At 40.8% G+C, this 22,365-nt stretch overlaps 1 protein-coding gene across 1 annotated transcript in view; it reads left to right on the top strand.

Annotated features, from left to right (window-relative positions):
* Positions 1–22,365, top strand: part of rptor (regulatory associated protein of MTOR, complex 1) — a 209,177-nt gene that overhangs the window by 154,249 nt on the left and 32,563 nt on the right. Inside the window, exons 18-27 of the mRNA XM_025058498.1 lie at positions 421–504; positions 1,240–1,350; positions 1,583–1,657; positions 2,283–2,348; positions 5,735–5,926; positions 7,854–7,994; positions 8,879–8,999; positions 9,108–9,248; positions 10,712–10,867; positions 17,444–17,621. Coding sequence (XP_024914266.1) covers positions 421–504; positions 1,240–1,350; positions 1,583–1,657; positions 2,283–2,348; positions 5,735–5,926; positions 7,854–7,994; positions 8,879–8,999; positions 9,108–9,248; positions 10,712–10,867; positions 17,444–17,621 — 1,265 coding nt within the window. The remainder of the gene's footprint in view (positions 1–420; positions 505–1,239; positions 1,351–1,582; positions 1,658–2,282; positions 2,349–5,734; positions 5,927–7,853; positions 7,995–8,878; positions 9,000–9,107; positions 9,249–10,711; positions 10,868–17,443; positions 17,622–22,365) is intronic.

Below are 22,365 nucleotides of genomic sequence, written 5' to 3'. Positions count from 1 at the left end.
TGTGCGTTTCCTGTAGCATAAATTACACACACACGTACATTTATAGCCTCGATTCACCTGCTTCCTTTAAATAGTCTTTGGCTTAAACGTCCAACGTCGTGATTCTCTCTAGAACCATTGCCATAAACACCGACACGAGCTCACACTCTCAAAGTTTCTTCTTCTAAAACCAAGAGACGTGTCTGCCAAGTGGACGCGCCCGGTCCGACCCCGCGCAGATGCCCACGCATCAGTGCGCCAACCAGTAAACAAGTCCGCCCCAGGTTGGCGGGGGTGGTTGGTAGAGCCACCTGTCTCACCTCCCTCACCTCCTCACCCTCTCCCTGCTCTTCTTCCTGCTTCTCCATTTAAACCGAGACTTTCGTTTCTTTCCTTCGCAGCACCTCTGACCTCTGACCTCTGCTCTCTGCTCTCTTTCAGGTCCTCCTCAGTCAGGTTCACCGGCTCAGAGCTCTGGATCTGCTTGGACGGTTTCTGGACCTGGGACCCTGGGCTGTTAGTCTGGTGGGTTCACATCTGTGCGATTGGTTTTCAGTTAGAAAAAAATGAAAGAAAGATTTTATGAGTGGACATTCTTTCAGCTTTTAGGTAAATCTATTGACTAAAAATGTCATTTTTAGTCAATATGTTGTTATTTCAGGGGTGAGTGATACAGCAGTAAATATATATACTGCAAACAAGATATATGAAAATATATATATATACCGTATATATGTGTTTGTATATATATATAAGTATATATGTATATATAGAGAGAGAGCCTGTGAAAAGTGAATCCTAATATATATATATGTGTATATATATATGTATATATATGTGTGTATATATGTATATATGTACTGTATATATATGTGTGTACATATATACATACTGTATATTTATGTATATGTATATATGTACAGTATATATATGTATATGTATATATATGTATATGTATGTATATATATATATATATATATATATATATATATATATGTATATTATATATATATATATGTGTGTATATATATATACGAATATAGTTAAGAATATAGAAACAACTGTGGTTTGTTTGTTGACTCTGATCTGTTTCCTTTCCTGCCTCTCTACCGACACCTCTGTGACCACAGTTACAAGACCCTCGACCATTTGTTGTGTGTAAATTGTTTGTGCAGCCTGTGATTTGGTTTAAATTTGATTTTGTTTCCGTTAGCACTGGTTCTGTTTCAGCTGATGACATTGCCTTGTGTCTGTCTGCAGGCTCTGTCTGTGGGAATCTTCCCCTACGTGTTGAAGCTGCTGCAGAGTTCAGCCAGAGAACTGAGGCCAATGCTGGTTTTCATCTGGGCTAAAATCCTGGCTGTAGACAGTGTAGGTTATGTCGCACACTGATGCACGACAAAACTAATCTCATCTGCTCACCACTCACCACTTTTCATCTTCTTCAGCATCATTTCATCACATCTTTGTTACAACTTGTTACAACTGGATTGTAACTTTGTGGACTAGAACGAGCAAAATATTTAGAAATTCAGATTCAAATGAACTGAAAATGAGCTCTCTCACTCACTCTCTCTCTCTCTCTCTCTCCTCGTCTCTGAAGTCATGTCAAGCTGACCTGGTCAAAGACAATGGACACAAGTACTTCTTGTCGGTTTTGGCTGACAGCTACATGCCAGTAAGTGTAAACCAAACGTATCACCATGTAATTGACACGTCAGTGACACATATTTCAATTAATTCATTTTTTATCAATTTGAACTCGAATGATTATAATCAATACTCAATAAGCAGTAAAATCTGAAATCCATAAGAATTACCCAGAACTACCTCAAAGACTTAAAAAACGTAGCAACATATTTTAAATGAAGTTAAAAAAAACAGCTTAAAGTTCAGTTTTTCCACTAAACAGGATTGTACTTTACTAGATTCCTATCACAAATAGGAATTAAACGGCTGAGTTTCTAATGAGAACTTCCTCCATAATTTGAACTCGAATGATTATGATCAATACTCAATAAGCAGTTAAATCTGTAAAAAAATTAAAAAGCGTTTACCATATCAAAGTCTTAAAAAACTTGGCAAAATATTTCAAATGAAGTTAAAAAAGTTCAGTTTTTCCACTAAACAGGATTGTACTTTACTAGATTCCTATCACAAATAGGAATTAAACGGCTGAGCTTCTAATGAGAAGTTCCTCCATTGGTGGATCAGGACTACCTCCAGTCTACTTCTCTGAACCATATGTACTGGGATATGTGCGTAATATTTACACGTGATTCCCGTTTCCTTCTGTGTTCCAGGCAGAACACCGAACGATGGCCGTCTTCATATTAGCTGTTATTGTCAACAGCTACACCACAGGACAGGTACAGACATCGCCGTCTTCCTTTTTTCTCTGTCGGCTCTTTTGTTGTTCAAGCCTATCGTCAACACTCAGAGGAACAATGTACCAAATTATTCAATTACTCTCCTCAGCAGAACCACAGCAGCTTCTCTCGGGCCTCCGCCGTCACTTTGAGCGATGACTCCATCGCCTGTCGAGTGTTTCTGGGAGATATTGGTTATGTGACATTTTTGTCATCGACACTTGGCGCTGTAATCTCAGACTCCTACACAGCCACCTGCACGGTGACACTTTATCACCACAACTGTCACTCTGTTCGGCTCGTGGTCTCGGCAGCGTTCAGTCCCCGAAGCCTCTTGTGTCTGACACTGATCAAACAAGCAAAGGTTTCGAAGCGCGCTTTTCGATGGAGCTTGTCATTTTGTGGACGTTCACGCAAACACCGAGCCGTTTGTATACAGTAATTTAGCAGGAAAATGCTGACTTTATAATTAGTGAGAGAAAATAATTGCTCAAAAAATGGCGACATGAAAGATAAGCTAGGCCAGGGGTCATCATACCTGGGGGTCAGACACTCAAACAAAATGGAAAAAAAAATTTTAAAAAACACATTTTTGTTTAACATTATTATTTGTATATTTTGGAACCAGGACACAGGCCGGATTGGACGGCTCAAAGGGCCAGATTTGGCCCATGGGCCGTCAGTTGGTTATCACCGAACTATAGATATAGCGAAAAATATATATGGAAAATAATCGAATAAATTGTCAAAAGGTCATAAATTTAACACACCAATAGTTCAAATTACTGAAAAATGTAGAAAAAAATATTATAAATTAAGGATATTACTTTTCCAGTGATAGTCACAAATTAGGACAAAATATGTCCTGATTGTACTTTACTAGATTCCTATCACAAATAGGAATTAAACGGCTGAGTTTCTAATGAGAACTTCCTCCATTGGTGGATCAGGACTACCTCCAGTCTACTTCTCTGAACCATATGTACTGGGGTATGTGCGTAATATTTACACGTGATTCCCGTTTCCTTCTGTGTTCCAGGCAGAACACCGAACGATGGCCGTCTTCATATTAGCTGTTATTGTCAACAGCTACACCACAGGACAGGTACAGACATCGCCGTCTTCCTTTTTTCTCTGTCGGCTCTTTTGTTGTTCAAGCCTATCGTCAACACTCAGAGGAACAATGTACCAAATTATTCAATTACTCTCCTCAGCAGAACCACAGCAGCTTCTCTCGGGCCTCCGCCGTCACTTTGAGCGATGACTCCATCGCCTGTCGAGTGTTTCTGGGAGATATTGGTTATGTGACATTTTTGTCATCGACACTTGGCGCTGTAATCTCAGACTCCTACACAGCCACCTGCACGGTGACACTTTATCACCACAACTGTCACTCTGTTCGGCTCGTGGTCTCGGCAGCGTTCAGTCCCCGAAGCCTCTTGTGTCTGACACTGATCAAACAAGCAAAGGTTTCGAAGCGCGCTTTTCGATGGAGCTTGTCATTTTGTGGACGTTCACGCAAACACCGAGCCGTTTGTATACAGTAATTTAGCAGGAAAATGCTGACTTTATAATTAGTGAGAGAAAATAATTGCTCAAAAAATGGCGACATGAAAGATAAGCTAGGCCAGGGGTCATCATACCTGGGGGTCAGACACTCAAACAAAATGGAAAAAAAAAAATTTAAAAAACACATTTTTGTTTAATATTATTATTTGTATATTTTGGAACCAGGACACAGGCCGGATTGGACGGCTCAAAGGGCCAGATTTGGCCCATGGGCCGTCAGTTGGTTATCACCGAACTATAGATATAGCGAAAAATATATATGGAAAATAATCGAATAAATTGTCAAAAGGTCATAAATTTAACACACCAATAGTTCAAATTACCGAAAAATGTAGAAACAAATATTATAAAGTAAGGATATTACTTTTCCAGTGACAAAATTAGGACAAAATATGTCCTGGTAATAGCCAAAAATAAAGCCAAATTAGTTGAAAAATGTAGAAAAAAATATTATAAATTAAGGATATTACTTTTCCAGTGATAGTCACAAATTAGGACAAAATATGTCCTGATAATAGCCAAAAATAAAGCCAAATTAGTTTGCCTTTATGCCTGAGATGTGTTTAAATTAGACGTGAATTTGTCGACGACTTAGTAAAATCAGTGGCAAAATAGGCCTGCCATGTAAACGAATCTAAATGATGTGCCAAATTACCTTAAATAATCAAACAAAACCCAAGTCAAAGTTAACTTGAAGGTAGATTTAAAACAGAGCTGAAAAGGCAACTGCGCAGCATCAAAAGATGAATTGCGGAGAATTAGCCCATAAATAGCTAAAAGAGTCATAAAAAAAATGGACTCAGCCGTCCTGGAAGAGCTCCTCCACGCTCCTGACACGCATCACTTTTGACCAACTCTGTCGTGGAGACGGATTTTTCTGCTCTCTATTCCCGTCATTTTTCCACCCACCTGTACGTGTATTTCATCCTCCTGTTCCTCCTCAAAGTTCTCCTCTGACATGACATCATCTAATTTTAACAGCACAGACAGCTACACTATATATATGTGTGTGTGTGTGTGTGTGCGCGCTCCAGAGCTCAGAAAGGCACGATTCCTTTACCGCGCCACTGTGTACTTAGTGTTTGTGCTTCCCTCACAGGTCTGTAAATAATAGATGACAGTCAACCATACATAAAGGAAGAGAGGGCGAGAGAGAGAGAGAGAGAGAGAGAGAGAGAGAGTGGGCTCACTCCACATCTCTATTATTTATCCCTCTTACTCTCAACAACAGCCCTCATTACTGCTCTATCCTTATTGCCGACGTGTCACATCTTGTGTTCCGGCTCCGAGTTCAGAAGCGAACGGAGGGTAAAGCTCAACAGTGATCTGAGGAACGTGGCGGGAATAATGAGTAAAAGGAATAAAAGAAGGGTAGAAATAATGTGTGCCTGTTGACGGGAGATTTGTCGGTGTTTCACCTGTGTCTGCGGGAGACGAGAGAAAAGAAAACTGCGTTGACTGAAGTTAAAGCTGCTGTTCCGCGGTTCACCCGCAGTAGAACCGTAGGTTCTGAATGAGGCTGGTGTAGGTGTTATTAAAAGAATAAGTCACTGTGCTGCAGAGCTTCATCATCATCACACCGCGTGAGGTCACGGGTTAGTGATGATTAACCGCCCGAAATTCCCAGGGCTCAGGAGTCTGCTGTTCTTCTATTAAATATTAAAAACGTACCAGCTGATCATCGATGATCCTTGTTCGCCCGGCTGTACTGTTCTCGTCTGATGTGTTTGTGCAAAAAACAAGGATGCTGATGTTGATTTTTGCTCCTCTCCTTCTTCTTTCTACTCCTGATTTCTCCCTCCTTGTCTCTCGTCCAGGAGGCCTGTCTGCAGGGGAACCTCATAGCCAACTGTCTGGAGCAGCTGTCTGACCCACATCCTCTGCTGCGCCAGTGGGTGGCCATATGTCTGGGCCGCATCTGGCAGAACTTTGAACCGGCGCGTTGGTGCGGCGTCCGAGACAGTGCCCACGAGAAGCTCTACACCCTGTTGTCGGATCCTATTCCTGAGGTGAGAGGTCACTGCCTGTACTCAGATATGACATGTTGGCAGAGGAGGAAAAAAGTCAAAGGTTTAAGACATTTTCAAAGTACAGTAATACCTTGAGATAGGAGCGTCCCGACTTACGAGATTTCCGAGATACGAGCAAACCTTCGAGCACTCGGAGCAGCCCACGCTGCCTCACTCGTTCACTTCACGTGTTCGTCGACTTCCGTACGCGTCTCCCGCGAGTCTTCCGTATTGTGTTTGCGTTATCTACGTGATTTTCTCTCTCATTATTCTTCGTAATAGTGATGAGTCCTAAGAGAGTGAGTGGTAAGGATGGTAGTCAGAAGAAGAAGAAACGCATGATGACCACGGAAATAAAGCATTAAATTGTCCATAAATATGAGCGTGGTGCCCAAATGAGAAAGAACACAAATCGAAAAAAGCAAAAAAATAAAACATAGAAAAGTTAAAACTGTCCTGGAAAAAAGTAGCATTGAACCATGGTCAGTCAAGTTCATAACTTTATGTTTCTATGCTAATTTAGCTGCTATATTAATTAAAATAAAACCATACATTTTTATATTTTGTATTATATATTTTGGATTGATTGGATCTAAAGAAGAAGAAGAAGAAGAACCACTCAGGAGCCTTTTAAGTAAGGAACACATTGAACCAGTGTGACATTTCTCACCATGGATTTCACACCAGGAGGCCACGTCAGAACACCAGAGCAGCTGCGGACCCAACACCCAGAACCCTCCGGTCAGATAACAACCCGCAGTAGCCACGAAGACACAGCTGCGCTGCTAAAAGAGCCAGTTTAGGGCAGACACACACAAACACACACACACACAAACATTGAGCAGTTGGCTGATTTCAGAACAGTGAACATCTGACTGGGTCGTGTCCAGACCACAGAGACCAGGAAATGGAGGTTTGCCCTGAAATTCACCCAGATGTAGAATCACATATGCAGACACACACACACACACACTTTTTCAGCCGCAATTACTGTACATGTACTTCACAGTGGACGTCCGCCCCCTGGGCCACTTCAGGTCACCGCAGAGTGATTGTTATTGACTGAACTGACTGGTTAGGAAGAAAGGCACATTTACGTGTAAACGGTACTGGTTGACTGGTTAGCAAAACCTCAGCTTCTGGAGTGTGTGTAGGAAAGGTACTCACAGAATTGCGGAGAAGGCTCACAGACTTGCGGAGAAGAGCAGTGGTGACAGCGATGAGTCGTCAAGGAGCGGCTGAGATCAGCGACTAAGTAGAGTTGATTGTGTTCAGGAGAAGCGAACCAAACAGACCGTTAAGTCACAGCTGCGCACATCACACGACACTGTCTCAGGTCTTTGTCTCCAGTCCGGGTGACGACACCGTTTCTGTCTGATCTTAGATGGAAGTGCAGAAAGAAGGTGTTCCTTCATTAATCCCTGACTCATCGGTACCTGGGCGCAGTATTTGATGTCCTCGTACAGTCACTGCAGCCGGCGGCAGATACATCTTTTACACAGATGAAATTTTTTTTTTTACAATTTACATGTATAATAGACACGCTTCGGTGTTTAACTACCTTCGGATTTATCGCAGTATGTTTAAAAGAGCGTAAAAATGCGCAGGAGAAGACGGACGAACGGTGCGTTTCGGTTCCGCGTGTCGTAAACTGTCGAGTCGGGGAATAAATAAACTTTATGTTTTTGCTTTTATTGCAGGATTTGGAAGGAGGGGGGAAAAAAAAAAAACCAAAACAATACGTTGATGTGAAATGTTTGTGCGGCTAATTAATCAAAGCGGAGCGGCTGTGTGCTCTAACGCCACCAGAATTGCTCCTGTTAACTAAGTGGGAAACATCCAGGTCTGTCAGAATGACAGATGCGCAGTCTTTTCTTTTTTTTTGTTTTTTTTTTTCATAAGAACGTTTCTCTCTGTGTCTCTGCAGGTGAGGTGTGCAGCCGTCTTTGCTTTAGGGACGTTTGTTGGAAACTCTGCTGAGAGAACAGACCACTCCACCACCATCGACCACAATGTGGCCATGATGCTGGCCCAGCTCATCAATGATGGCAGCCCTGTGGTCCGCAAGGTCAGTACGAACAACACACAACCACACAACCACAAACTGGGTTTGTGACCGACCAAGAAGTTCACAAACTTTTTTTTCTCTTTACTCTGATAAAATAGAGTTTCTATAAAACTTTTTATTCTCAAAAAATAAATGAAATAATAGTACATTCCCAACACCTTACGGGACAAATCTTTGACACCTCGCAGTTGGTCCGCAACCCCCATTTTGAGAACCACTAACCTTACCGTGGCAGATATATGACTAAGCTGTATCCGTTTCCTCACTCTAATCCTATATCCTATATAATAATAATATATAATATAATAACTAATACTGTATGAGTTGCTGCCACCTAGTGACTGGAGGCATGTTATTATTCAAGCATTACAGCAGTGGTACACTTATGTCCAGTGTGCCATATTCCATTGGAAGCCCCTCAAACCCCGCCCTGGCACCTCACCGCGCCCCCCTACGGGTCCCCGCCCCACTGTTTGAGAAGTACTAATACTGTATGAGTTGCTGCCACCTAGTGACTGGAGGCATGTTATTATTCAAGCATTACAGCAGTGGTACACTTATGTCCAGTGTGCCATATTCCATTGGAAGCCCCTCAAACCCCGCCCTGGCACCTCACCGCGCCCCCCTACGGGTCCCCGCCCCACTGTTTGAGAAGTAATAATAAATAAATAATCTATATTTATAAACTATATCTCGAGCCTCAAAATATCTTACGATCCCACGATAAGATTTTCCCCTTATAAAAACATCCCTGTGAGTGTAGCGACAACACGACGACACACAAAATAATGAAAAAAACTAAAGTACGCTCCATTCCATCATCACATGAATTTGACTCACTTCACTGACTTCACGTCTTTCCCCCCTTCCCTGGTGTGTAACAGGAGCTGGTGGTAGCACTGAGTCACCTGGTGGTCCAGTATGAAAGCAACTTCTGCACGGTTGCCCTGCAGTTCATAGAGGAGGAGAAGAACTACTCTGTGCCATCACCAGCAAACACTGCAGGTACGATGAAGGCCACCGTAGAGATCGCCATGTGTCGGCTGTCGTGTCTGTGAAGGTTTTGGATTTGTTCACGCTGAAGTGTGTCCTTGCCTTTCATTTACCGTCCAGAACCTGGCAACCTGACACCAGTGAGGGACAGTCCGGCCATCCCGCGCCTGCGCTCAGTCAACTCCTACACCAACATCCGAACGGCAACGACGGCCCGCAACATGAACAAGAGCCTGCAGAACCTCAACCTCAATGAAGAAGGTAAAACTGTCGGAGCACAAGGACAGCCTCAGTTGCCATGGTGACAGCACTTTTAGTCAATAACCTTTTTTTTTTTTTTTTTGTAATTTCGTTTTCCCACTACATGAATTTGAGCTGTGGCTTTAAATACTCGTTCACAGAAACAGCGGTTTAAATGTTGTTTTTCACACTCAAGCATCAGCAGAAACACTGACAAACCCACGAGATTTAATTAGTCAATGTAAAATTGGATCCCTAATAACTTGATGAGGGAAATGGACTGTTAGACTACCGGAGCTGTCCGTGGTGCTGAACTCTTAATGCTCTTGATGTATGAATATCCTGGTGTAGTTCAGCGGATCCTGTAGGTCCAGATGATGTCCTTCATAAGAAGTTGATCGTTTGGTTTTAGCCCCTGCTACTCTACACACCACTGCGTCTTCAAGCCAGGCACTAAATCCCAAGTAAACAGTGTGTGAACAGGGGGTTTATGACTAAAAAAAAAAGACAAGTTCTAATGAATGTCTGGCTCCGAAATGAAACCGACTCGGAATGTGAATTGTGCCGCAGCTGCACTGGGTCGGGTCTACGCACCGTGTGGAGCTCAATCACTGACACTTGGTGGAGCGCATCACCTACTGTTGACACCAGCTCTAATTCACATTCTGTCTGCCTGTTCCATTCAGCAGCTGTGTTCATCACCAATGAGTGCGCAGCACATATTCATTCTTTCCCCATTTCCATTTCCACATTTCAGCCTGTAATCAGTCAGTCAGTCAGTCAGTTTGTTGAATGCATGTGTCCTCGGCCCAGTATGAGTCAGAGCAATGTTTGCTGTCTGAGAAGGTTTGAAATGTAGTTATGAACCGGTTCCTGTGTTGGATAAGAACAAGTACATTCACACATCTCACATTTTATTTGCTTTGAATGAGATTCTTTTTTTTTTTTTCACAATATTACCAAACATGAATGTTTCTTCCAGACCTTGATTCTTGCAGACAATACAGGGGATATGAGTGATTGAAAATAATAATAATAATAATAACAACAACAATAATAATAATATTATTATATTTATTATTATTGTTGTTGTTGTTGTTATTATTAAATGTGTTTCCTAAATGAACAGTTACCAAATATAATAGCTTTTTTTTAGGTCTGAAGATATATAATAGCACAACAACATTATTTATTTTCATCATTTTTTGCTGCTGGTCCATTATTTAAAAATGATTACTTCTATAGGTTAAGTTAGATGATACATTTTAGAAATTAAATTTTAGAAATGAAAAGTCATACATTTTATCCAAATGCTAAAATATAAATAAATATAATATAATACAATATAAAAAATAACTAGTACCTTTTGGACCATGGACCATTCCTGGAACTTTTATTTTTATTTTTACTTTTATTCCATGTCCTTCTTTCATTGACTTTGTGATGTGTACATTTATTTTCGTTTATATTTGTGCGTCATTAAGGTGCCCCCACGGCCTTCTCACCTGGTAACCTGAGCAACAGCAGCAGTGCCAGCAGCACCTTGGGGAGTCCTGACAACGACGAGTACATACTCTCCTTCGAAACCATCGACAAGATGCGACGAGTGTCGTCATACTCCTCCCTCAACTCCCTCATTGGTAAGAGCCGCACGGTCAAACTGAGGCATTCGTTAAATCTGTGTTTTCCCATGTTTTTATTGTGTCACAGTACATACTTGACATTAGAAAAATCACGTAGCTCACCACCAAACGAATGTCACAAAAAAGCAAATCTAATGAAATATAATGATCTCCTGCTTTCAATTTACTGATGATTGACTTGATGCTTATATACTTGCACAAGTCTTTAATATTTTAGATTTTCTAGCCATCTGTTGTCATCAAGTGGGTGAGTATTTAAATGTGCTTAATTGCCACTAATACATAGGTGAACTAAGACAAACTGTTTAAAGGGAAAAAAAAAATTTTCTCAAAACAAAATCTGACAATTTTCAACATGATGATTCCTCACGGCAGAGGAAAAACTTCAAAAATGATCGTGGAAAATACTATAATTTCCTACCCTAAAGATGACCTTAAAGAATCTCCATGTAATACAGTTGGCCTGTTTACACATGGAGACATCTCACCTTACATAGAACTCACCCGTCATGGCTGGTATCAGAGAGACATGCCTCAGGACACTGGAGGTGAGAAGGGCTTGAAACCCTTCAAACGTCAGCAGGGACAGGAAGAAAGGTCCAAGAATAGAAGAAGTGTGAAGACAGTTTGTCTCTGTGTAAAAAAAAAAACAGTGGAGGAGGCAGGATGAAGTGCATTTTCTGCTCCCTTGTCTAAGCTTATGTCACACTTAATCATTTTCCCACTGGTGTATGGTGATTGGCAGCTGCTTCATGAGTCCTGACAGGCGAGGTGTTAAGGTCAGAGAAAGAAAACGTCGATTTACCTTACCAGAGGTGAAAATGAAGAGGAGTCTGAGTTTTCCTCCGTTTTTCTATTTTCAGTTTTATTTACTTCAAGATGAAATGGCGGAAGAGTGGTTGGTGTTCATGCCTTACAGCTACAATAGCAGTGGTTCAAACCCCAGCTGTAACTGATAGTCTTCTGTATGGAGTTTGCTTGTTCTTCTCATGTTCGTGGGATGGAAGTACAGTGGAAACCTCAAGATACGAGCATAAGCTCTTAACTCGAGGTGCTTATATCTCAAATCATTTTTTTACCATAAGTAATAACAGAAAAAAACATTCTGGGCCTTCTAAAAAAAACGTCCTTATTACTGGAATGAATTATACTTTTTTCTTTCAATATTTTGACTAGTCCTGCACCTTATATTCCAACTTATACATCACAAATATACACAATACCATTTATGACCACTAGAGGGCACTTTTTACACAACTTAACCTTGCCACTGCACCGAATACGCCATAAAGACTTCCTTCAAGAATACGAATAAAATGGAACAGCAAAGGGAAGGAGAGAAAAAAAATGACGTCAGAAATTAAACTGCAGATTATAAGGTATGCAGCCAAGTACATCAATCGAGCAGCAGCAAAAAAAGTAGCGAGGCTAACTGCAACCGGTGCTGATGGTGAGTCTTACGACTTAGCTTAGCACAGAAGGAGAGGGCGATTTCTCTCCCTCTGACGTTGGTGGAACGACACTGAGGATGAATGGAATTGGTGACGTGGATCAAGATCAGGAGTTGGTTTAACTTGTTAGCTTGTTATACGTATATTGATATACATACTGTTTGTTCACTATAGGGTATATGAGACTAATATTTTAGGGCACCTTTTAGTCTGAAATAATCAAATAAATTAAGAACAAGTCACATTTCAAATGTTGGGGAAAACAGTAGTTCAGCCGCTGTAATGAAACGTGCGTTGATGCTTTAATAGATGCCACCACTGTTCAGGTGTTTCTGACTCATTTCACTCAGCTTCGATTTCTGTCCCCTGAGAAAAGAACCTAATTTTCTCAGCTTGACACTCACTGCTGCGTAAATATCAATGGATTCGGAGCCACGCACGCGTTTCACTTCTTAACTGCAGACGTTTCCCCATCTCTTCCACATATTTTCCGTACTTTTCCGTACTGATCAGCCTGTCTCCATTTCAGTTGCAGTTACTCGAACTCTGACTTAACGACGCTTCGCAGTCCCCAAGTAAACAGGTCAAAATGCGTACCAGCTACTTAACCGCATCTGCCTCTGAATTTGCTGAAAGCCTTGCGGCCTTCTTCACTCCGGTTGATAACTCCCACGCAGCACCAGGCTGCATGTATAAACAATCAGGACGGAGCTCATGAATGGCAGCATCCGCGTGAAGACGAATGGTTCAGGAGCACAAAGAAGAGCACGAGCTCATACATAAGAAATAAACGAGGCGCTCGGATCCCAAAACAAACTTGAAATACCAAACTATGAGGCTTAAACCAGAGACGGGGGTTCTAATATCTCATATATGTCGCTTACAACCATGGTCCTGCGGTCTCACAAAAAGTACATGTAGTGAAATACGGTGATCTTTTAGTTTCAGTTTACTAACTCAGTGTGAAATCTCGATGATCTTTTGGTTTCAGTTTACTCACAGTTTACTAACTCAGTGTGAAATCTCGACCTGTTTAGTTGAAGACAACGTTGTTAAAGTGCAGGAATTGAAGAAAGACGAGCAAAAATCTTTTTTTCAAGATTCTGTTAGACCACGGCCCTGTTAGACTAGTACTTCTCAAATAGTGGGGTGGGGTGTGAGCGGCTTCCACTGCTGTAATGTTTGAATGATACCAAGCCTCCAGTCACTAGGTGGCAGCAACTCATACAGTGGTTTGTACAGATAAAACTATACATGTTATCAGGTTCTCCATAGTTTTTCAATTCCGAGGGACAGATTGACATACCCTCCCCCGGGGACATTTCTGACCCCTGGTGGGGGGGGGCATGACAGGACCATGGTCCTGTTAGATAGTGTAAATCTGCCTTCGCCCAGTGATTGCTGGGATTGTCTTAAACCCCAGGCCTTGAAAAAGGCGTAGGCTGTTGAAGATGAATGACGTATGTATGTATGATGGATCACAGTTGACTGGTCTGTTTCTGATACTGACTCTGACGTCCACTTTGAAATCCATCTGATATTGGAGTGTTCTTAGCATCATCATTTCGTTTTTTACCTCAAAGCTGAGTTTGTTTTAGATCCCCTGTGTTGACACTTGTCAGACCGACTTGTTTTTATTTTTCGAGTTTTTTCGAGTTCAGTCGTAGCAGAGTAGATGTTGAGAGCTGAAAATGACCTGCTGTGTATTTAGTGAACCACTTTTAGACAAATTGAAACTATAAATCCTAACCATAGCAGCCACTGGACTCTGGCCTGCAGGAAACCAGCAGCTACTCCAGGGTCAGAGGTGTACACATGATTTATTTGTTAACATTTTTCTTTAAAAAAAAATCTGTTTCTCTTCCCCTTGTCTTCCCTTGTTAAACATTATTAGAACAAATTCTACTGCGCCGAGTTATATAATACGTATGACATATTTGTTCCGAGATGAAAAATCATGTCCTGACGGAGAGATTCATCACAAAGGAGTTGCATCGTGATTAACTGTAACAGTTTTTTTTTTTTACAATTTTTGTGCTAATTTCAAATAGAGTATGTTGGACTAGTTTCAGCTCATTTTTGGTTGTTTTTTTTTTTTTCAGACAAATTTGAGCTAACGCTAAAGGCTAAAGTTTCTCCCTCTAAAGTCCGGAAGGGTTTCAGGTTTGAATCCCCCAGCTGCCAAGTTACAACCGAGGTGCTCTGAGCATGGCACCGTCCCCACTCTCTGCCCCCCCTGTTCACTTTAAAGCAGAGATCACATTTGGTTGTGTGCAGTGGTGTGCTGTGTCACCATGACAAGTCGTTCACTTTCACTTCAGTGTACCTCATTAACACCTTCGGGGCGACCTTTAGGAGCCACGTCCACTTCCTTAACGACCAGGGCCTCCTTAAGGGATTAAGAAAGTGCCTTTGAAATATCAATTTTCTAGCTGGTTAAACCTGAGAGGTAACACGCTGTTGTTACGGGTGGAAGAAGAAAGATCATCTTGACTTCCATGCGTGTCAGTGTTGTGGATCCACTGTCCTGTGATGAGTTACACTTTCATGTCCTCATGAAAATTACACGTACAGGAGTTTCCTCTCCACAGTCAAAGACAGTGATTGGTTTGATTTGTTTGTTTTTTCTTTTTTCTTATGCCTCATATAAAACTCCCAAAAAATCCCTATACACTGTTAGAAGTATTTTATGACATTTTCCAAAATTGAGGAGGCCATAAAACTGTGATGCAGTGTTTCATTTAGCCAATAGTTAATACTTTTACTACTCTACATCCATTTCACTCTGCACAAGACGTGCAATGATGTCTGCGGTTCAGGCCGCGGCCAGGTTGAGTTATGTCCACTGTCGCGGGCTACTTTGAGTTGGTAAATTGTGTGCCACTGTAATGTGGTGCGACTGTTGCATAGGAGAGGGACTGTATTTCACGTTGATCAGTCGGCTGTGTGCGAGTGCACCGCCGAGCTGTCGCTAATCAAATTCTCAACCTTCAGGCTAGAACTGATCACCGTTTTTAACTCGCTCACTTTTTCCTCCCTCCGGTTTCTCTTCGCCTTCTGACTTCTGTGTGTTCTACTAAAAACCTACTAAGCTTTCGGACCCATCTTTCCCACCGTAGAACACGGCACGTCCTAAAATATCTCTCATTTTTCCAGTCTTTGGTTTTTTTTTCTTTCTTTTTTGGCTTCTTGACTTTGTCTTCTCAGAATCTCCTGGAGCTCAAGCCCTTCGTCCTTCATGAATCATCTCTTCTTTTGTTCTCTGATCTTTGAACCTTTTCACACTCCTTAAATATCCAAACTAAGCATCCTTGTTAGAGGGGTGAAGACACTTCCTAATTAGTGGCATACAGTGATCCCTTGCTATAACGCGGTTCACTTTTCACGGTTTCGCTACTTCATGGATTTGCATCGTGCATTGTGTTCTGCATTCTAATTGGCTAAAAAGTCACTCCGCTTCTTCTCTACCTGTGCGCCAATAACGTTGCGGTTTAATATGTACACGTACGTAAAACAGCTTGCCAAATTGACATTACGTACGTGCAAATTCTCTTGCAATTTCGAGTTTATCAAACCCCATAATGTCGACAAAACGCTCTGGACCGGCAAAAGTACCTGCGGTAGGGACCAAAAGGCAGCGGAAGATGCTGTCTATCGGTGATAAAGTAAAACTATTGGACATGCTAAATGAAGGTAAAAGCTATGCGGCTGTAGGTCGGCATTATGGAATTAATGAATCTTCCGTTCGTTCCATAAAGAAGGAAGAAAAAAACATAAGGAAGACAGCAGCAATAAGTTTTAATAAGGATTCAAAAAGGGTTGCAACTGCCCGCAACAAGACCAGGTAATTTGTATTTTTTTCATAATCATTTTTAATTTTCTCCCGTTCACGGTGGGCGGTGCTAATCTCCGCAATTTGAAGCCTTCTGTTCACGTTGATGATTAAAATTATTATTTGACAGTACATTACAGAAGTTATTTGTTGAAACGTTTCTAAAGTACTTTTATTTTACTTTATTTGTGAAACAAATGGTTGAGACTGTAAAATGGTTTGTTCGTTCTTTCTCTTCTTTTTCTGAGTATTTAATTGTAAAAAAAAAAAAAGATTTCAACTTCACGGATTTTGCCTATCACGGGTTCTTTTTGGAACGTAACCCCCGCGAAAAACAAGGGTTTACTGTATATGAAAGTAAGTCGAAAAGTTCTGAGACTGTTGTTATATAGTCAAAGAGTTGTCAGTGAGGAATCATCATATCACCTTCGTGTCCTTTATATTTATGATTACCTTAAATCTTATTAGGTTTTGCAACCTTCAAAAATTACTTTTTTTTTTCTTTCGTCGGGGCTGTCAAAACAATTGAATGATTTAACAAGAGGGTCAAGAGTATGAAGTATAAGTCGCACCAGCCGAAAAATGCATAATGAAAAAGAAAAAACATATATAAGCAGTTCCGGAATAAAAGTCGCACCCGCCAACTAGAGTGCCCTCTTGTGGCTGTCAGTATGAAAATAATGAACATGTAAATTTCCCGTGGTACAGGAGTAGCACATACTGCTACACAAGCCTAGAGGGCCCTCTTGTGGCTGTCATTGTGAAAATAAGGTACATTTTCAGTGGTTCAGCCTAAATGCACGATGATGATGATGATGATGATGGAGAAGAAGATGATGACGATGATCAGCAGCCAGAGTTTATCTGAGGACACTGATGTTATCCACCTGAGTCCATTTTTTACGTTTGTATTCATGATAACATTGACAGTACACAGCAGTGATGCTGCGCAGTGCCAGCTGCCGGTGGAGCACGTGTGTGTGTGTGAGTGAGTGTGTGTGTGTTTATGTTGTGATTAATGACGTACATTAAGCCAACCTTGAGGTCATTTTCACCTCAACACGTCAAACAGCTGCAGGGAGTAGAATGGAAAGGGAGGGTACCCTGATGATAATGAAGTGCGTCGCTGTTAGCGTCGCTGTTAGCGTCGCTGTGGCGATTAGCTCAAAGCGGAGTGACGAGTTACACTCGAAATGAAGGGTGTTTGTTAATGACTCCGTCAGGTGTCAAAACCACTTCATGCAAAAAGAATGTTCTGACCTTACTCGCTCCTCTGTGCGTCCCTCGCAGGTGTGTCCTTCAACAGTGTGTACACTCAGATCTGGAGAGTTCTACTGCACCTGGCTGCTGATCCGTTTCCTGAGGTGTCGGACCTGGCCATGAAGGTCCTGAACAGCATCGCATACAAGGTAAGAAGTGTTCATAAATGTACTTCAGCTTTAAAGGAATACGTATACATCAATGACAAGTAATGATTAGCATATCTTAACTCCCAAGCAGCCCTGCAGGGGTAGCTATAATTAGGGATGCCGATATTTCCGATTCCGATATGAACTGATATATACAGCCGTTTGCTCGCAAAACTGAGATAAACATGTCAGGACCCTACGTGCGATTCCAGGTCATTTGGCAAAAACCAAGGCGTTGTGTTATCGGGTTTTCGTTATCGGAGGAAAAAACGATTACGATTCTTACCGATATTACATAATTATGCTGATATTATTGGTCGGCCCATGTTATCGGACGTACCTAGCTATAATCCCTTTTGTAATACATGGTCAACGAGTGTGCTGGAACAGTACTATGGTTATATAAGTCAATTACTAATGGACATCACTGGGGTTTATATAGCGTGGAGCTCCACTGTCGGCTCAGGCTGTACACCTCCAAAAGTTCAATTATTTGTTTTCTTAATAAAACCATCTATTTGACAATGTAATACCATCTCGCCCGAGATGACGTCATAAATACAACCATTCTACAAACGTATGGCCTAATTACATACATGGTTTTGTTTTTTCCCTAAACTTCTCTGTTCTATGCCAGTTCTGTTCACCCTGCACAACAACTGCTTTGTCTTAGTTAACAACAGTTACACTACTAAATCTTTCCACCCACTAGCGTCTGCAATTTCCTCCAAAATAAGGCATAAACGTAAATAAACGGGACGTGTCTTGTCAGCCGCTGCAGTAATGCAATTGCTACAGGGAAAAAAAAAAAAAAAATCGAGACAATATGTTAATTAAAAAGTTGAGGAATTAGTGAGGCGTCAGGCTGTGAAATTGTTTGCTTGCATTATTGTTTTTTTTTTTTTTAATGTCACCCTCATTACCAGTCATTTAAAAAAATAGAATCACTACTTCTTTTCTTTTTTTTTTTTTACACTGCAATCAGACCAGTCTTAAATTACAACCAATTTACTCCATCTGTGTGTTTTTGAGATTCTTCATAACATGGTTATGCAGTAAAACCGGGTCAGTTCCAGCACATGTTCAGACACACACACACACACACGCGCTCCATTCTCCCACTGGCATTTTCCTCCTCCAAAAGGCCATTAGTTTTGTGCAAATGCAATTAAGAACCAATGACTCCCCGAGGCTCAGCAGAGCAGAGCAGAGCAGAGCAAAGAGAAGGAGGCTGCTGGAACTTAGGGAGGTGTAATAACCTCCACCATCTTCCACCCATACTAAACCCTAAAGATACATTTCTCATGTTTCCCCACCACCACCACCACCGCCATAGATTGTCCCTATATTTGCCTTGAGAGCAGCAGCATCCCCCGCAACACAGAATCCCAACCGGAGTGCAATAAAAGAATAAAATAAATTGTTCCATCTGATAACGCTGTAGTGCTCTCCTCGGCTGAATAATACACCCTGCTGTAGCTGTGGCACTGCAGCGCATTACTGTAGTAGTACTGTAGTACCAGTTTTTGTGAGTGAGATGGCAGATTTGGAGTTGACTTAGGGAAGTTGTGGTGTCGTTTTATATGGAGCTGGACGGACGTCCAGACACACGTGAGCAACAACAGTCGTACAGAAGAGGTGGATTTTAATCAGATCATCTGCCTTGTCTAAAGCTAGCTCAGAAGATAGCTTAAAGTTGGAGTTTAAACAGATGACATTTGACCAAAAATAATCATACCGTATTTCCCGGACTATAACTCGCTACTTTCTTTCCACCCTTTGAACCATGTGGCTTACACAAAGATGTAAGATCTTTTTTTATGGATTTTTTTTTTCTTCAGCCGCCAGGGGGCGTTCTAGCAGAAAGTGCAAAAACGAGACAGACGGAGAAAGTCAGTGCAAAGTGAATTATTTTCACCCCCTCACCCCCTCATCATGGCTTATATTCAGGTGCGCTCTATAGTACGGAAAATACGGTAATAATAATAGTAATGGCCTAGTAAAAATCGCAATTAAAAGTTTCTTAAAAGACACTAGCATGTTGCTAATTTAAATTTAGTAAGCGGGGGAGGGGGAGAGGGGTAAACCACAATGTTTCCCGTAAGATATTTCGCTAGTCAATGTAGCTGTAAATTGCTAGTAGCACATTAGCTAAAAAAAAACAAAGATGTTTTTATTATTTATACGTAGTACTACTAAAGGTTTGTCATTAAATAAAAAATAAATAAAGTAGCCAAACTATTAGTAGCTAGATTTTTTTTTTTTCAAGAAAATAATCAAACAAAAGAACCAGAAATCAAGTGCGACATGCTTAGGAGATCAAAGTTTAAATTATGAATGAAGTTAGCCAAAGGCAAAGCGGATGGACTGCAGATTTCATTTTTATACTTCTCTGTGGAACTTTTTTATTGAAGGTTATAATACTGCAGGAGTGAGGCATGTAATCAGATTTGACCGGTGTTGTCCGTTGAGAAAGAGTTGAAGGGGGGAAAAAAAAAAAGTCAAATTCCAGCGTGGCATTTGAAAATGAGTGGCTCCGACAGTTTTAACAGCTGGAGGTGATGTAACTCTGTAAAGGTTATAAATAATCACAGAGGATCAGCTCAATCAGAGGCTATTAATTCCAGGTTCACGTGTGTTAACTGCGGCCTCACTGGGAAGGCTGTTCTTCCTAATCAGGATTTTTTTAAATGTCAAATGACACACAGTCAGCGGCTAATAGAGCTGCGCTCTCTTCTAAGATGAATGCTTGGATCGCTTGAAAAACCTGGAGTCCACAAACATTTTCTGCTGTTGATATAATTTTAAAAAATCTAATCATTACATTTTATACAATGGATTCCATCCTATGAAGTTGTTTTTCAATGTGCATCCTCCATTCAGAGGTAACTCTGAGCCATCATCAATTTCCTACCTGCGTTCATTTTGCCTCTTCCTTGGGCTCCCTCTCCAATTAAGGAGGAGCTAGTGAAGGAAAGCAGTTTGAAGCAGGAGACCAAGCTGTTTCCCTGAGAGGAGCCGAGCAGCTGGTAGAACCCATTACCGCCCTAGTTCTGCTCCTCGCGTTTTCTGAAAATCTCGTCAGCAGAAAGGTGTGGGCCCTCCCGTGATTGTTTACCATATGCTGACAATCAGCAAAGACTGATTTGAACTTTTTGGACTTTTAAACACAAAATATTCACTTGGCAGCATGTTTTAGGACATAGTCTTGCATTTTAGTGCATTTCAGGGACTTGTTGGTGGTTTTTGAAATATTTACAAAAAATACCATTTTGACCCCTCACTCATGGTTTTGGGTGATTTTTAAAATATTCATATAAAATATTTTTTGGACTTTTAAACACAAAATATTCACTTGGCAGCATGTTTTAGGACCTAGTCTTGCATTTTAGTGCATTTCGGGGACTTTTTGGTTATTTTTGAAATATTTACAAAAAATACCCTTTTGACCCCTCACTCATGGTTTTGGGTGATTTTTGAAATATTTACAAAAAATACCCTTTTGACCCCTCACTCATGGTTTTGGGTGATTTTTGAAATATTTACAAAAAATACCCTTTTGACCCCTCACTCATGGTTTTGGGTGATTTTTGAAATATTTACAAAAAATACCCTTTTGACCCCTCACTCATGGTTTTGGGTGATTTTTGAAATATTCATATAAAATATTTTTTGGACTTTTAAATACAAAATAATCACTTGGCAGCATGTTTTAGGACATAGTCTTGCATTTTAGTGCATTTCGGGGACTTTTTGGTTAATTTTGAAATATTTACAAAAAATACCCCTTTGACCCCTCACTCATGGTTTTGGGTGATTTTTGAAATATTCATACAGTATATGTACAATATGTATATATATATATTTATATATATATATATATTGATTTCCATAATGATCCTTTCAGCTGCTGTTTTTGCTCACAGCCACACTGGAGAGTCGATGTTTTCTCAACATCACCCATTCACTGCACCGTATATATGTATGTGCTCAAACATGGCAATAACTTGAGGTGCTCCCCCGTTAACAAAGGAGAACAAACATATATTCTCGCTGCAATTGAGCCCTGGCGCAGAAAACAAATTAAAGCCAGATGTAGAAAGTAAAATGTACGATAACCACATTTATTCTTACGAGTTTTCACTCCACGCCGGTAAACTACTACTCTGCTATTCATCAGTGATGCTTTGCCTCTATTGTCTTTATTAAGTTTGCCCCTCCCCTGCGAGCAGCCATTAGACAACTCAAAATGAAGAGGTTATTACCTGCTCTCTTTAATTAGATGTTGTTGTGAATATTTAGGTAAACTTTGCAACTCCAGCCTCAGTAATACTGTGTATCTTGAAGTGTTTGTCTTTGTTTTTAATCTGGCGTTTGTTTTATTGGACTTTTTTTTTCCACCACTAAAACTCCAGTTGTTTTTAAGTTTTTACCCACTGGTTTTCAAAACATTTCTGTAGCCCACACCCCCTCCCCCTTTTGGTAAATAGGACTAGCGTCAACCCCTCACATCAACACGTACATACAGTAGATAATGCTTCAAAACTCTTAACTCAAAATTTTATACAAAATAATGCCATTTTTAAACACGTCATTGATAAGACAATAGAAATACACTCTCAAAATGTATAAATTAAAACAAATTTTCTTTTAGCATTTATTCTAGCTCTACTTTGAGAACAACTAGATGTTGGGCTAAATTCTATATCAATGATGACATATATAGACCTAACTAACATCTCTACTGAATTAACTTTTTTTTTTTTTTTTCTCCGCAGGCAACGATGAACCCTCGCCCCCAGC

Source organism: Cynoglossus semilaevis, chromosome 9 (assembly GCF_000523025.1).
Source record: "Cynoglossus semilaevis isolate Cse_v1.0 chromosome 9, Cse_v1.0, whole genome shotgun sequence".
NCBI lineage: Eukaryota > Metazoa > Chordata > Actinopteri > Pleuronectiformes > Cynoglossidae > Cynoglossus > Cynoglossus semilaevis.
This window is presented reverse-complemented; position numbering and strand designations above follow the sequence as displayed.